General features: G+C 37.6%; 1 protein-coding gene across 1 annotated transcript in view; it reads right to left on the reverse strand.

Moving 5' to 3' along the window:
- LOC139937671 (uncharacterized) overlaps window positions 1-15965 on the reverse strand; it is a 36418-nt gene extending 20453 nt beyond the window's left edge. Inside the window, exons 1-2 of the mRNA XM_071932925.1 lie at window positions 15913-15965; window positions 5271-6103 (exon numbers count right to left, since the gene is read on the reverse strand). Coding sequence (XP_071789026.1) covers window positions 5271-6027 — 757 coding nt within the window. The 5' untranslated portion in view covers window positions 6028-6103; window positions 15913-15965. The remainder of the gene's footprint in view (window positions 1-5270; window positions 6104-15912) is intronic.
- Window positions 15966-16757: the final 792 nt, after the last annotated feature.

Consider the following 16757-nt stretch of genomic DNA (forward strand, 5'->3'; position numbering starts at 1 on the left):
CCCAGGAGAACACAACATGGGTCATGTTCAGACGGAGAGCTATACGGTGGAACTGATTGCGGTTTGGGGCCTACATATTATCGCATTATGTAACACACTAATAGAGTTGTCTATAAACTGCAGTAGTGACCGATAATGGGACATTGAGTGAAATCATGGGCATCAATAAAATAGTTTGTTTGAGTTGATGGTGAAAGACACTGGACACTATCGGTCATTGTCAAAGACCAGTCTTCTCACTTTGTGTATCTCAACACATGCACAAAATAACAAACCTGTGAAAATTTGAACTCAATCAGTCGTCGAGATAAGTTGCGAGATAACAATGAAAGACAAAAACACCCTTGGCACACGAAGTTGTGTGCTTTCAGATGCTTGATAGTCTAAATCTGAGGTACCGAAATCAAATTCGTGGAAATTTACTTCTTTCTCAAAAACTACGTCACTTCAGAGGGAGCCGTTTCTCACAATGTTTTATACTACCAACCTCTCCCCATTTCTCGTCACCAAGTAAGGTTTTATGAAATTAAATATTTTGAGTAGTTACCAATAGTGTCCACTGCCTTTAACCTATGATTCAACATTGGTTTCCGAAAGTGACACACAATACATTTTGAGAGTAGTCGGTATAGAACCGGTTTTCTTCAACCAATCAACCTTTGAATGTTACGTCCAGAGTGATTTTGGGAGAATGCTTTTAAATCAATACGATTTTCATTTATTCAGTACAACACTTGACAAGATCTGACTTTAAACAAAAATACATTTGATGATTCGGGTTATTGCTATACTGTGGTTTCGAGCACAGAATGATCGTTCTTAATTCGTGTTCATTCTTTTCTGACTTAGGCAACAAATCTTAACACTGCACTCTTATATCGAGCTGTGCGCATAATTTAGCAATATCAATCTAATTAGGATCGTCATGGCCAGTCCTTTCCATCATCCACTACAGACCTGATGAGGTAATTTCATTTGAGCTGATTACGATTGCTTAGACATACAGCGGGCGGTTAAAGGTACTGGAAATGTTGGTAATTACTCAAAATTAGTATTATTTTAGCATGAAAACTTACTTTGTACACAAGCAACGGAGAGCTATGTTATAAAACATTGTGTGTGAAACGGCTCCCTCTCAAGTAACGTAGTTTTTGAGAAACGGGTATTTTCTCTCACATGTTTTTTTTAATCTTTAGACATACACAATAGTTACAAGTTATACAGGGGCTGTCAAGGTTAAAACAAAAGTATAAAACTGTCATCAAAAGATGTGTAAAACCAGACCCCTGCCAACGAATATTATGCAGATGTTGGGATGCACAAAAGAGAAAAACCGGTCTTTGACAATAACCAAAGGTGTCCAGTGCCTTTAAGATCCCATGAACCTTGACCTACTAACCACCCAACGATGGAACAATTCGCGCTTATGTTGACCGTCGTTGTCTTTAAATACTTCGATGTAATTAGCATCACGTGATCGTCTATGAACACCAGTTATAAACCGCGCGGTATTTTTATCTGATGTTGCTATCTGTATTTATATCTCATTATTAACGGGTTATAGCGATTTGTAATCTATAGTTTGCGATTGACACAGACCACGTGTTGGCTGCTACAGATTAGCCACAAATGTATAGAGAATATCTTTTCAGGGAATTACAACTTTTTGATTTAATTAACAATAATAAACAGAGGAATGAGTTACCCGCACAATCCACTGGTTTCCAAGAAACATTCTTCTTTCCAACATGTTAAAATTTTCACACAAAAACTTCACACTTTGATCTTAGTATCCTTGTTTCGAAGTGTACCTTCTCACATTGTTCAGAAATGTAACCTTTTATTTTGTGGTCTTCGTTCAACCCAAAATTATCATTAAAAAATACCAAGTCAGTTTCCCTTGTGATTTATTAGTTACACTTCCAATAAACCCAATTATGTCTTCTTCCTTTAACATTGACAAAATATAAATGTCATTTACACTTCATATTAACTTTTATCTTGTGGTTTATTTTGCACATAGTTAAGGAGGAAACCTGCTCAACTTCGTCAGGTTAAACGTTTGTACACAGCAGGAGGCGTGCACAATAAACCTCTAATCCTCTATTCGGGTAGCCCCTCTCCGTTATAAATCAAACTCGTTGCTGTGGGACGAGTTTGTTCATTTTGTCTTCACTCAGTGAGATGTTAGAAGAGAGAAGGGGATTTCCTCATTGTGTTAGCGTTAGATTCAGCTCTAGTCGGACCATAGGGGTGTCGGAGTATAGGTGTGTAACCCTTAATGGTGTATATATGGATACAGACATTGTAAAAAAATTGAATGGCAGCAATTGTTGAAACAAAACAATGATATAACCCTGCGAAATACCAATTTTGACATATGTCTTCAGGAGTGAGAGTAATTGCTGAAAAGGGTCTGAAAGTATGATCCGAATTTGTGGAGGTATGTTGACATGACATTTGCAGCTTTTGGTAAACCCCTGATGTTTAGATGTTAATGTCACGGAGCGTTTAGTACAATAGAGTAAGGAATCAATAATAGCTGATTTCTGCTCATCAGACTTACTTAAAAAGTCAACATTCAGACAAAAGGCTGAAACTTCTGAGCACTAATAGTCACTGAACATTAAAGACACTGGACACTATTGGTAATTGTCAAAGACTAGTCTTCACAGTTGATGTATCTCAACATATGCATAAAATAACACACCTGTGAACATTTGAGCTCAATCGGTCGTTGAAGTTGCGAGATATTAGTGAAAGAAAAAACACCCTTGTCGCACCATGGTCACACGAAGTTGTGTGCTGTCAGATGCTTGATTTCGAGACCTCAAATTCTAAATCTGGGGACTCAAAATCAAATTCGTGGAAAGTTACTTCTTTCTCGAAAACTACGTCACTTCAGAGGGAGCTGTTTCTCACAATGTTGTATACTATCAACCTCTCTCCATTACTCGTAACCAAGTAAGGTTTTATGCTAATAAATATTTTGAGTAATTACTATTAGTGTACACTGCCTTTAAGCAAAACAAAATTAGTGTTAACACCGCAGATGATTGCTTTATAATTAAAGCAAATCGTTGTTATTAAGCTTTTTTGTAAAATGCTTCTACACTAAAACAAGCATATAGGTAATAGTAACCATTAACGTGATGTCAGCATTGCTGTGAACATAAACGAGCCTTCTTTTAAATTAGCACGGTCTGGAAGGGCGGCACATCTTGGTTTTGGGTGTTGTTGTTTTTTCTTCTTATTTTTTACATTACATGACTTAATGTTACTTTTGCTTTTCCCTGAACGCCCCTGCTCGTAATGTTGTTTTGTCCAAAGAAATAAAATAAATATAAATAAATATAAAATTGCTGTTTCCACCTGGCTGCATAAAAAGATCACTTAATGCTAGAATTGAACGGGAAACTTGTTAGCGCCTCAATGTAAGAAGAAGTGATGTGCAAATTTGTATTATGACGAATGTGTGACACTGGCAGCCATGCTATGGTCGGTCTCTTGGCAATCATACATGTACAACACACATCTCACCATTGAGCCACAAACTCAAACACTACAGCAGAGGGGCAAGCTTTTATGTCCAACACATCAAAGAGATGCCGCAATGGAGTTATATTATATAGAGCAACCTGTAATTTGTAACTAAGGGCAACTACTACTGCTGATTAACCAAGATAAAAGGAGGTCGAGACAATCATGTCATGTTCACACGTGAGACTGAGAGAGTTGTAAAAACAGACTTCAGCAGTTGGCTTAAAAGTGTTGCCCTAAATCGTGAATGTACCGTCTTTTTGTCTGTTCCGTTGCTTTGTTTTAAAGCGATTGTTTTCTTCAACGTGTTGTCATTCAGTTACAGTGCTGTATCATTTCTTGGGCGCAAGATAACTTACACAGACCTGTGTAAAGTAAGTGTCTATCACACCAACGTTATAAACAATACACGATATCTGATAGAATGGCCATTGTTCACGTAACTATTTTGTATACTGAAAGGTAGCATCCAGATTCCTGGAAATGATTGAAACATCACACTGGTCGAATTAACAAACATGTGAGACCAGGGGTGGATTTCACAAAAAGTTAGGACTAGTCTTATCTCAAATTAGGACCCGTTACTCGTCCTAACTTAGGACTATCCATGCAATTTGTATATCTCCTAAGTTAGGACTAGTCCTAACTCTTTGTGAAATCGACCCCTGGGCCTTAATTTGATACGTATAGTACCTTTCTTGCATAGAGAAATGACGTGCTCCTTTCTCTAGGTTTTCTTGGGTACTCCAAATTGTTTTGTTTTTTTAGGTTTAGGTGTCCATGATGTTTTTCTCCGTAAAACAAACTTGTAAATTATGAAAGCGAAGTGGGGATGACCTTTGATTTTGCCCTAGTTGATAAGGCTCAAAACAGATGACTTACCTAATCAGATATCGAATATTTAATCGATATTCGTTAACTAGTCAATGTAATATTCTTACAGGATAATAAATTCCTCTCACAGTCTCAGTCTATGTTTATGTTTTATATGTCTTCCTTAGATAGATATGAACTTATTAAGTTGACTAGGACTTTGCCTAATTTATAAATAAACTGAATTGATATTTGTCACTTTTTAAAATATTTGTTTAAAATCAAGTAGGAAGGATATGTTAAGTTCAAATGATTCGTCAGAATTGTAGGCAATGAATCAGTTAATCCTTAATCAAAGTTACTCAGCATGAACATACTATCAATGGTTCTAGTGTGTTAATCTCTTCAATTACTATGACAACAGAGGCATTAGTATACTTCAAATGGAACGAAAATGTCAAAAGTGTATCATAAATACCACGAGTGAAAGAAGATCTTACAGCGTAACAATTCATGTTTAATTTTAACTCACCAATAAACTTCAGTTACTTAAATGGTATGAACAATGAGTAATTTCCATCTCAACTCTACTTAAAATGGTAAGACAAAAGAAATTATGCAGCACAATGGCCGAAGGAAAACGAAATAGTGTTTGTAGCCAAGCGTCAGTTTTGTTTTGTTTTGGGTTCATATTCGAACACTTCGCTCGGAACACATTTGGTTTTATTTTGTTGTTGTTGTTTTTTGTTTTTCTCAAAAAATGCACTCCTCTCTTTAAAAAACGAAAATAATGTCCTGCTTTTCGTTTAAGGAATAACTATGTCTCCCACTGGGATTTAATGGTCGTGAGTTAAGGTCAGTTGATCGACTTAACATGATCTAGGCCAGTTGTCACATTAAACCATAATAAACCTCACCTTCACTCTTCGTGACTGCCTCGTTACTGGAAGTCTGCTTGGATTCCTTGCCGAGTGGAGGGCTTGTATTCCCCGTAGCCGGTGCAGCTGTGTACGCTGTTTGACTCTTCCCCGTACCGTGTTGTCCCTTCACAGAGGTGCCGAAGCTGGGCGAGTCGTACGAGTCGAAGCTACCGTACCGCTGCCGCTCGTGGTCCGCCGTTCCGCTGACGAATTTCGCGGCGAAGCTACTGGCAAAACTCGCCGGTAGTCCGTGTCCATTGTGAGATGATGTGTGGTAAACATTAGTGGTATGGTTTGAGTATCGTTCAACGTAAGCCTGTCGACCAAGGGTTGTGTAGTAGCTCCCGGTAGTGGGCACCAAGGCTGTATCGTACCCCTTCTGGGATCCAACATAAGGGTAGGAAGAGCTGTTCTCGTACTCTTCGTTTACACCGGTAACCGACATGGGTGGATAGTGGGTCGTGTCGCCCGAGGAGTAAAACCAAGGGTTGGTATAACAGCTTTGGTCTGGAGCTAGTGAGTACATGTTGGTAGCGGACGGGGGTCCGGCAGCGGTAGGCATATTGTGCCCCACGGTAGCCTGGGTGGTGGGTGAATCGGCGAATTTCGGAGCGAAAGTTCCGCTACCGTTGCTGCATTTGGTAGCGGCGAGTCCTGCCGTACCATGGACATCACTCTGTTGACTAGATTTAAGGATGGCCCCGCTCTCGCCTGAATTTATCAAAGAATTCACACAAAACGTCGATGTTGTCATTTTAATGCCGGTCGTATTTTTCTGCGATGCTATTCCGGCAGAACCAAGACACTCTGGTGATAAACCTTAGACGACCCTGCAGGAATAAAAGACGTCAAGAAAAGGGGTCCAATGTAAATCACGTGGGACACCACAGCCAATCAACCGACACGACCGACACCTGGGCCTATAATGCACGTCCAAGGTGGTGTAAAATAACTGCGTTTTTATCTGACAAAAAAAAAATTGAACGTCCCACGCTACGTAAAAGTCGTAAATGCAGCAGTTTATGACGGCATAAAATTTGGAGAATAAAAATGGCACGGGTGTTAGTTAATAACTCGCCCCCTTGTTCCAGGTTGGCTCATTTACTGATATGATCAACGGTGATGAATTAACGTTCTATTCACTGATTCACTTGCTCCATCCGTCCTACATTTTTATCACTTTGAAACGCAAGGGCATACAAACTGAACGGGCAGTGACTGCGAGCGCACGCACGCACACACACAGGTAACCAATTTGAGAAGCGTTTTGATAGTTGCTAAAGTAAACATACATGGGGAGGAGGAAGTGTGATTGGACGAGGTCAGGGCTGATTTGAGTCAGAGTTGGAACTCCAGAAGTGATAGGCCTAGCTTGGTCTCCGCATCCTGGATGCAATGACTGCTCAAGTGCATCTTACACACACACAAACATCTTATTTATGGAGCAGATAAACATAACGATTATCATAATCATCGGCACAATAAATGGACGCTTTTAAAAATCCACGCGTATTCGGTAAATGGAACCTAGGACCGACCATGCCCTGTAATATAAGAAGTGTCTTTATAATAAATATGGTTTTAACGACGCTTCTTCTCAATACAATTGCTGGCTTTACAACAGACCAGTTTTCCAAGATAAGTTTTGTTGAGTTTCTTTGAGCGGCACCTGATATGACCCAGGCCCTGTAATGTTCTCCAAAAATTGTTTGTTACAAGGGTTGTGATATTGTTTGCGTGTTACTAAGATCGTAGATAGAATTGTGGAAAGCTATGACAATTTAAATATAGACTTAAAATATGCTATTATTTTTGCACAAAAAAAAGTATATATATATATATATTATTATTATTTTTTTTTTTCAATAGAAATCCCATCCCCCAAACCCCACCTACCCAAGTATAATATTTCGCAATCACGTTGAAGGAACCAACCTTTTGAGAAAAGCAATGTCGTGCCGGTAAATTTTATTGGTTTACTCTTTCGGTCTCTTTCCCTCCTGGGCGTCGTTTGTTTCAGACGCAATGTGAAATATTCTCCCTCCACCAAATTTGAATTATTTCTGTCCCGAATATGTGCTGTTTTCTCTCTGCATTTGTTGTGTTATTCATTTTGGAATTTCCCACGGGAAATCTGCCATTCTTGGTCAATGAGGTCGTGAAACGAAGTCATGAAAAAAAAAATGTTTTCTTCATAAATTTGTTTTATTGTCGCTGTTTCATGAAACCTTGCTTGCATCACACATTACTTGAATCGAGTCATTTCAAATATTATTCTATAAAGTGATGACTAACGTAAGAAATACGTCCCTTAAACAACAATTGACAACCCTACTCCTATTGATCTATACGATGTATTGCTAGCTAGAAATTTATTCTCTGAACTCCTTCCCCAAAATGGCCAAATTGCGCAAACTATAGTCCCCCTAAGAGGAAATGTTTCCACACACAATAGTCTTGGGTTGAATAGCTTTCACTTGAACGTTAAGTGTTGTTGTTCTTTTTTTGTAAGTATTTCTATACCTTGCTGATCGTACTTTCATCTTCCGAGTTAGCGACGGGTACAACCGCTTAGCGTGTTTCATCTCGTTTCGTTTCATTTTTGCATTTCATTTCATGGTTGTGAAGTCAATGACTGTCAGAAAAAAATAACTTAATTACTAAGACTAACCAAAATAAAAACAATGGAGAGAAGACAAGGAGAGAAGTTTTAGTTTTATATGTTGGAGGAAAATGATATGTTATTTAAGGGAAGACCCACACAATCATGGGGGGTCTAAAAACCCAATCCACATAGCGCTCCGGCAGAATTCGAACCGAAACCCGAGGAAAGGTGGAAGACGAGGAAAGATACCACTATGCATTTTTTTTCCCTAAACGTCCATTTCAAGCATAGACAACAATCCTTTAAAATTATGTCTTTGTCTTTGCCTATCTGTTTTTTTATAGGCAAATAGAAAACCTCTGTTCGGTATTGTATGACATGGATTACAATAAATCAAAGCATTTGTTTTCTGACATCAATCCTCTATTTACTTTTTTGCAGAAAGTTGTATAAATGCTATTCTTTGAATACCTGTATCAATCTGTGTGGTTTCGAAACCTCTCTCACATCATGACCAATGACCTTTTATTGGCTTCATTTAATGATATCTCTCTCAATCGAACGGATTCAATAATCACCGAGAACCAAACAGCGGTCCGTTTGCGATGGTTTTTACCCCGGCCCTCAACCGTCCTGATAAATCCGTCAGTGCGGTGAAACTGACGGTCTCGTTCCGGTGTTTTAGCCGTTGAGGAGAGACGGGGAAACTCTTGCGGGTTGGATTAAATTCTCGCTCCCCCGTCTCTGGAGTGAATTTACCTCCGAGGATCCAAGGCTTTGATTTCACGGCAACTTGTGAAACACAATCCTTCATTGTGAAACAATCTATTATGCAAATGGAGGTGTGTCTGGTAATTTTTGGCTGGGTACTGAAGGCGCTCCTAAAGCCCTAAGAGACTTCTTGTTTCAATCGGTAAAAAGATCAAAGGCACATTGTTTTTAAAGTGCTCCTCGGAGACGATAGAAAACACCATAAAGACATCACCTTCATAGATAGGTTTTCTCTTGAAAAAAAAACAGGCCTTAATTTTATGCTGGAGTCTGTATTCTATAAAATACAGTACTTTCTATCCAGAGGTTCACTTTGTATGGATCCGCAATGTACTTAATCAGGATCTTGTAATGATTTAAACATCATTGTTTATAGTCGGAAAGATTTACTTTACTTGTCATGAAGTTCATTTAAACATACTTTTTGTGTGAAGTGTTTCCTTGTGAGTGAAGTCATTCTTGAGAAAATTCTGGCCTATCTAAAAACCTAAAGTGTTATTCTTTTTACCAAATGAAACAATCTGATTGCAGGTTGTTACTATACCAAAACTGAACAGCCCAATCGCGGTACCATCCCTCTCTACGACTTGCTGGAAATACCTTCCCACACAGTCACAATTATGGGTACACTTTTTGTTACAAATACACAAAATGAAAAGCAGACAAAAGTTGAGCAACTCTTTGCAGATCTTGTATTCGACAAACTCAAACACTTGTATTCATCATTGAAACAGCGAATGTTATTTGATATAACATTGAGACAACTGTTACTTTAGTGGTTACAAACTTATGTTCAAAAAATGGTTCATAAACTGGACACGAAGAAATGGACAGGAAAAATATGTGTACCCATGATTGTGGCTGTACACCTTCACTAGAGATGCGCAAACGATATATCTTAATCAAGACTCCAAACAACTGGTTAATTACGACATACCGAAGGAAAGACAGATGTTTTAGCAGACAGTGGGCCTGGATTGTTAATGGCAGCAAGATGGTGTTAAGCTCTATACACACTGCGGTCTTTCTATCTATAAACTGGGTGAAATGACTACCAACCGATTGTTAGAACTAGCAGGGTGTCCCAACCCCCTCCTTTCCTATTGTCAAAAGGTGATAACGTAAAACAAACGGTGAAACAAGCTCACACGATGCTAATAATGATGATTGTATAAGCTACATTTGTATTTTACATGGCTGTGAAGAGCAGAGTTAAAACGTAAAACACGCTCTCTCAAAAAAAATGGTTGTCTTTTAGACGAATTTAGTTCGAACTTTTGTGAAACGAACTACTTTGAAGTAACTGTATTTATGTTATACTTTTGTTCTATGCTTTTACCTCGTCTTAACAATTCTTGGAGCAAAAATGTAAGAAGAATGAGATAGCATGATCCGCGTTTGAACATGGAGGAAGCTAGTTGTCTTCCTCCATGGTTTGACCAAATAAATTGTAACATATAGGCCCAATTGAAGTAGAATTAGTAAATAGAAAGAAATACTGAAAACCAATGACCATCAAAGCATCATAACTTGTATAAGATATATTGATACAAAGAATTTCATAATCAATTACGACGAAGTAGTTTGTTTGAAATTATTTTGTAAGTTGTTTATTACAACTTCCCCATGATTCGGAATGTTCTTCAAGTCAAATTTACAACATCGACCCAGCCGTTTGTAAATGAATACGGTGTAAGTAAACCCATAACACACGAGGGTATAATAAAACATGGCATATTTTGAGAAGTCGTAAGTTGTGGATTGTTTTAGCCCAAGATAGCCCCCCCCCCCCCCCTCCCCCTCCTCGCTAATGACTTGATTAGAGCGTATCCTCCCCGACACCAATAAAATGTGTTTACCAAGACATGCCAAGAACAGGAGTCCTTTTAGCGGGCCGCTCCGTGCCCCCACACGGGCTTAGAGTAGGTACCGGCAAGGGCTATCATGTTGCCCCTAAACGGTCTCCTCTCTAACTTAATTATGGATCGGGTACCGAGAGATAATCCCACACCTTCGATGTATTTTGGGCGGCTTGGACCTTGTTAATTGCATCCTCGTGTTTGGGTGGTGTACTGGATATCATCAAATGGGGTGTGATGATACGTCTGGTGGGGGGATGATGAGGCTAAAAACCAAGGTGTGTTGTGGATGGTCAGAAGGCAATTATGGGTCCATGCAGGAATTTGTTAGGGGTAGGTGTTCGAGGCGTTGAAGGGAAATGATCTCGTTAGCTTCACAAACTAAGTAGAATTGATGACCCAATGTGAGTTAAGTTTTTTACCTTTTTGTTCATTTCTCCAATGTCACATCCCACGAGAACAAAAAGCATTTGGTTTGAATAAGTATATTTCAATGCAGTCTGAGTGAAATAGTTTGAGTGAATTAAAATGCTGCGTACAATTCGAACAATTCATAAATGAACGTATCCAATGATAGCACGAAATGGTGTTATGACTGTGCATTGTGTCTGGTCTTGAATAAATGGCCCAAATGTGAATTGTGTTTTTTCCCCTTCATTTTTTTTTCTCAAATGTCACATGCTTCATGGGAATGAATATCATTCCTTTTGAAGAGGTGTCTCCATTCTTGTCAAATCAAACAGTTTGAGTGAATTAAAATGCTACGTACATTTCACAAAATGAACATATCCAGCGATATTGAAATGTCATCATGACTGTGCATTGTGACTGGTCATGAAAATAAAATTAAAACATGCCGTATACCAACAAGTACAAGGAATACACGAATAATATGTCATACTATATTTGTAAACATAGTACTTACAACATATCCCTAATTGTGGTCACCGCCTTTCTTCGAGTTCAAATGAAATTCCCACAATATTTTGAAAACATTAAATATTTTCACCAAATACATCAACTCACCCAGTAAAACGTAATGGTGACGTGATTAAACCTAACAAATCGTATTGTAACTGGAACCTTTCTATCAACCAGCACTCTAAAACCCAACTTAGTATCAGTTTGAAAACAAAATGACCAATGGTTCCCATCCTTAAAGACCTAGACTCTCACCGGTGAGTTTTTACCTTTTAAAAGTCTACAAAACATTTCCCTGTTTGTGTTTAGGGTCGCCATGCCTCGTTAGCTAAAACCACTACTCCAATTCGCAATAAATCAACATCAAATATCCCATGGCCATATAGTCCGATACCAAACACGTTTATGTCATTAATTGTCAAGTCCAAAGTTAACTAGGGAAAGCCACCCACGTTAAGTTGCATTGTCTGACAAGCCTTGGACATGTTAAAATCATCTTCTCCGAGAGTAACCCCGGGCCACACAGCATGACCACGGGGGGAGAGAGGCTTTGTGCTCCGGCCGACCGCCTATGGTTTGATTCGGTCGAAACACGTGGTAGCACAGTGTGCCCGTTGAATGAATACCAGCGGGGTTTGACACCAATAAGTCTCGTTATAAAGTCATATTATTGCGGTCGGATAAATCCTTAAACTAACGATATTATATACTCTTAAAGTATACGACAGGTTTTCAATGTATACGCTATTTTAGTGTGTGGTGTTAATTCTAATTTATAACTCCCCTGCCATGAATATGCTCTCCGTCCGATGGTCCGTCACCGACCTCCACGGTCGGAGTCCGACCATCGTTCCAAATTATTGGCCTAGGCCTATTTCTTTGTTTTATGAAAACGCGATAGAGGTTTTGTTTGTTTGGGTGTTTGTTTAAAGTTGTTTTGATGTACTTTTTTGTTGGTTTGTTTGGTTTGGTTTAGTTTTGTTGGTTTGTTTGTTTGTTTGTTTGTTTATTTTTTGTTTGTTTTGTTTTGTTGTTCTTTTTGTTTCAGTTTTGGGGTTTTGATTTTGTTTATATCGTTTTGTTAAAGACACTGTACACTATTGGTAAATGTCAAAAGCCAATCTTTATCACTTGGTTAATCCCAACATATGCATACATGGAAAACCTGTGAAAATTTGAACTCAATAGGTCGAAGTTGCGATATAATAATGTAAGTTGTGTGCTTTCAGTGCTCGATTTCGCGACCTCAAAATCTAATTATGAGGCCTCGAAATCAAATTCAAATATTATTATTTGAGTGGGAAAAAACTTCTTTCTCGAAAACTATGTTACTTCAGTTCAGAGGGAACTGCTCCCACAATGTTTTATATTATCAACAGCTCTCCATTACTCGCAAGTAAAGTTGTATACCAATAATTATTTTGAGTAATTACCAATAGTTTCCAGTGCCTTTAAGCACTGATGATAAAAAACGTAAAAAGTAAGAACTATTTATCATTTGATCTAAATTACTGTCATTTATTGTCAAAAGTCCACAGTCAACGACTTTAAAGTCAAAGAAACTTCGGCGCATCTCATCAGATATGCAACTGTCTTAGTCCCCAAGGAAAGCCCGCCAAGGTGTTAAATTTGTGGGTGTACACCTCATGCTTGTCTTTATCATGGTGATACATTTTTAACGAGGCAAATATTAGTAGTGAATTAGCGGGTCATTTAACCGCCAAGTGAAAATATTAAGCAAACGACCTGTTAAATAACGAATAGAACATACACGGCTATAACTCAAATCTTACTGAGTGTTTCATTATAAATCTGTCCATGGCTAGAGTGGTTAGAGTTCGCTTCTTAGACCAAGACACAAAACTTCAAATATTTTAGTTTAATATTTAACAGATTTCCACTAAAGAGAGTTTTCCCTGGTGGCTAATTGTCACCGTATACTGTGATCAAATCCTGTATTTTGTGGTAACATCTGTTTTTTTCATCGAAGAAAAAAGAGGAAATCTAGTGGATTTGTAGAAGTCGCTGAAGGAGTGCTACCCATAGGGTTTGGGGTAATTAAGGGGGCCAATAACCGACGAGTCAACGACTTCTTTGTTGATTAATAATGCATTACAGAATAAGGTCTGCTGCTGGAGTTCTCTAATTCCACTAATATTAACTTTAAAAAGCTTGATTTAGGGTTAAAACAACTTCAATTTACAAAACTAAGTGAACTTTGACATTTTCCATTTAGATGTTTTATTAACGCTCACTTGACAAGTTAATGTGAGATTTAAAAAAATGGGATAGCAAGTGGATTTTGCAGAAAAAACGGCGCCAACTTGAACCATTTATTGTCTGTTTTCCAAGTTTAGTAAAATGTTCTGGTTTTACGAAAGCAGCTGATCTGAAAGTTGATTTCAAACCAGGGCAGTGTTAAATAAAAACCTACAAGTTGTTCATGTGTTTTTTTTCTTCTCTTCTCTTTTTTGAGGCTAGTTCTTAAAAAACATTATTGACTCATTATATTTCACCTCACTAAAGTTTATCCAAATTGCCAGATTGCCTTTGACCTAACCATGCACCGGATCATTTTAGTTAAAATAAAAGTAGCCACGATTAAACTGAGCGATTCAAATTATCTTTGAGAAATTAACATTGAAACAGCACCGAAAAACAACGGCGAGAAAAAAACTATTTCGACATCAACTAAGATACATTATTTGTCATCTTAAATAAGAAAGGATCGTCGGATTTTCCTTAATAAAATTGTTTGAGCCAGAAATTCTTGCTTGTGATTTTCGTCAATCTTGATAAAAAACATCCTCTTGATAAAAATTCACACTTTTCTTAATTCTATGTGCGTTCGGTCCGATCGGAGGTACAGTTTTGTAATAATTGATTTCAGGAAGGCCTTTTGGAAAACTCATCTTGCTTCGGATATACTACAGTCTATTTATCAATCTACCATTAAAAACACAATCTGCTGACCACTAACTAACAGAGTTTTGTATAAGTGATAACAAATTAATACGGTGAAACTTAGGTTTCACCGTCAGAGTTTCACTGTCAGTGAAACCTTATTGTCCGTGAAAGTTCCTTATTATTTCAGTTGAGTTTTCAAAATCTTCTAGTCAAAAAGTTGTTACCATTGGGAAGGACCATTTCGTTATATTTTCATAAAATTTTATCAGATTTGAGTTTTCGAAAAACAAAATCATTTTAAAATGTATTCTCTTTTTGAAGGGAAGAAGATTGAAGTGATGTTGTTTATCCATCGTAGAAATTCCTTAAATTGTTGGGCTTTTCAAAATCTTCCAAGCAACGTGTTATTACCAAAGAAAAAACAAACTTAAACTTATTTAATCGGGAAGCAAATCTGTTCATTATCATTTAAAAAAAAAAAAGAATGATCAGATTCGAGTTTCAAAACAAACAAGAATCATAATTTTAAAAAGTATTCTCTTTATAAAAAGAAGAGATTTGAAATGGTGTATTTTAAACCATCATGTCATTCTGTATTTCATATCTATCTGCGCGCTGAACGAAAGGAAGATATCGACTCATCTTCGTGACCTTTGAACCTGACCACCACATCTGACTACAAATTCCCATGCTGTCTTTTTGATGTCTCAAGCATAGCAGCCAAGTAAGGTGACCTGTAGGCACTACCCACAACATCTGTCTCTAAAAACGTTTGTGATTAACTTCTTTATAGTTTAGGGCTATTTTTAAATTTAGCCAGTTTCACGCTTGCTTGGAATCATTTTCGTAACTCTGTCTTCGGAATAACGCGTCCCGTGCGAGTCTTAAAAACAATTTCATATAAAGATATATTTTTCCTTCAATCATCCACGCTCTATCTACAAAAAAAACGTTATCATCGTGGAAACGGATTATATATTCCAGAATATTTCTTTATCCCCTGATGCACAATTTTCATCTACGAAGAAATTTTCTAATTGCGTATTAATGAAATCCAAAAAGGTAATTACTTGTCATTTTTTTCTTCTTCTTCCCCCCCCCCCGACTTATTCGAAAAGAAAAAGGTATGCACAATAATTCATAAAATCAAACCTATACTGTAACTTTTTCTGAACAAAAATACCATGAAACCTCAAGCCCTAAGGTACATCAATAAAAGAACTTTCCGGAATATAACTTCTCCGTCAAAAGAAATGAGCAGTTTCGTAATTGAGGATTTATTTGGTTTTAAATATCACACACACCTTTAAGATGAAACAACATCTTACAGGGAGTAAAAACACGCACAAACCAATTGTCATCGTTGTTATTTTTAGAAAGGCGTGTCATTGAAGTCGTAAAGGTAACTCTGTCATGAATCTTCGTCCTCTACTAAAAGTTTTATATTCTGCTAAAATATCGCAACGGGTCAATAGATTATAAAACACAATTTTTACGGTTACATGCAAAGTAAACTTACGGTCAAAAAGTCATAAAATTGTATTATTGCTTGCGAGAAAAACCATAAAATGCTTACCTTGAACCACCGATGTCTGCTCGTAAAATGAAAACTACGTCTCACGGATAAGGGGCGGGCGGTAACAACTAGGTAAAATACTCCGGCTGCATTCCATCCACATGGTGCGCCAGGCATGTTTGTAATATGCTAATGAGATGCGGACACGTGATAGGCCAATGAGCCAGTCATGGGACGCTATGTTGCTCGGTGGTTTGAGCTTGCGCAATGGCTAATGAAATGTGCGTCAACTTAACTTTCCTGCGCTTCCTGCGGCTCTCTGTACGTTGACTGGGGATCTATTCACAGTTTACGAAAAGAGCAAGTGTTTACAATAGATCAGTTTCTCGAGACACCTCACGAATGTTTAGTAGATACACATTGGAATACCTTGCAATGACATTGAGTCTTTCTTCTTTCATGATTTAATCAACATTCTAAAGTGCTTTGAGGACCTCCATCTGTGAGCCATAAATATTTATCATTCGAAACGGTGCTATAATTTTGCATATAATGAGCTGAAATAATGGCACCCACTTTCAATATGTTATGTGAATAAAATTAAGCTTTACTCTTGCACTCTCTGTCAAAATGTGAAAGCCTTTTACATTTCTTCCCACATTAATTGGATTCCATGTCATCAAATAAGTGATCGTTTAACTTCTCGTCAAGATTTGTTCGATCCCGATGCTGTTTATATCTGTTGTGTTTTTATAAAGGCAGGGTTTTGGTATTCGGTCTTTTTAAAGTGATTTAGATCACTTGAAATTGCAGAGAAACCATGTACAATATGTGGTTATATAACAATGTTTACATAAAGGATTATTATATTTTGTAGTTTTATTTTTTTATAGAGTAATGGAACA

This window comes from Asterias amurensis, chromosome 5, assembly GCF_032118995.1.
Source record: "Asterias amurensis chromosome 5, ASM3211899v1".
Lineage (NCBI taxonomy): Eukaryota > Metazoa > Echinodermata > Asteroidea > Forcipulatida > Asteriidae > Asterias > Asterias amurensis.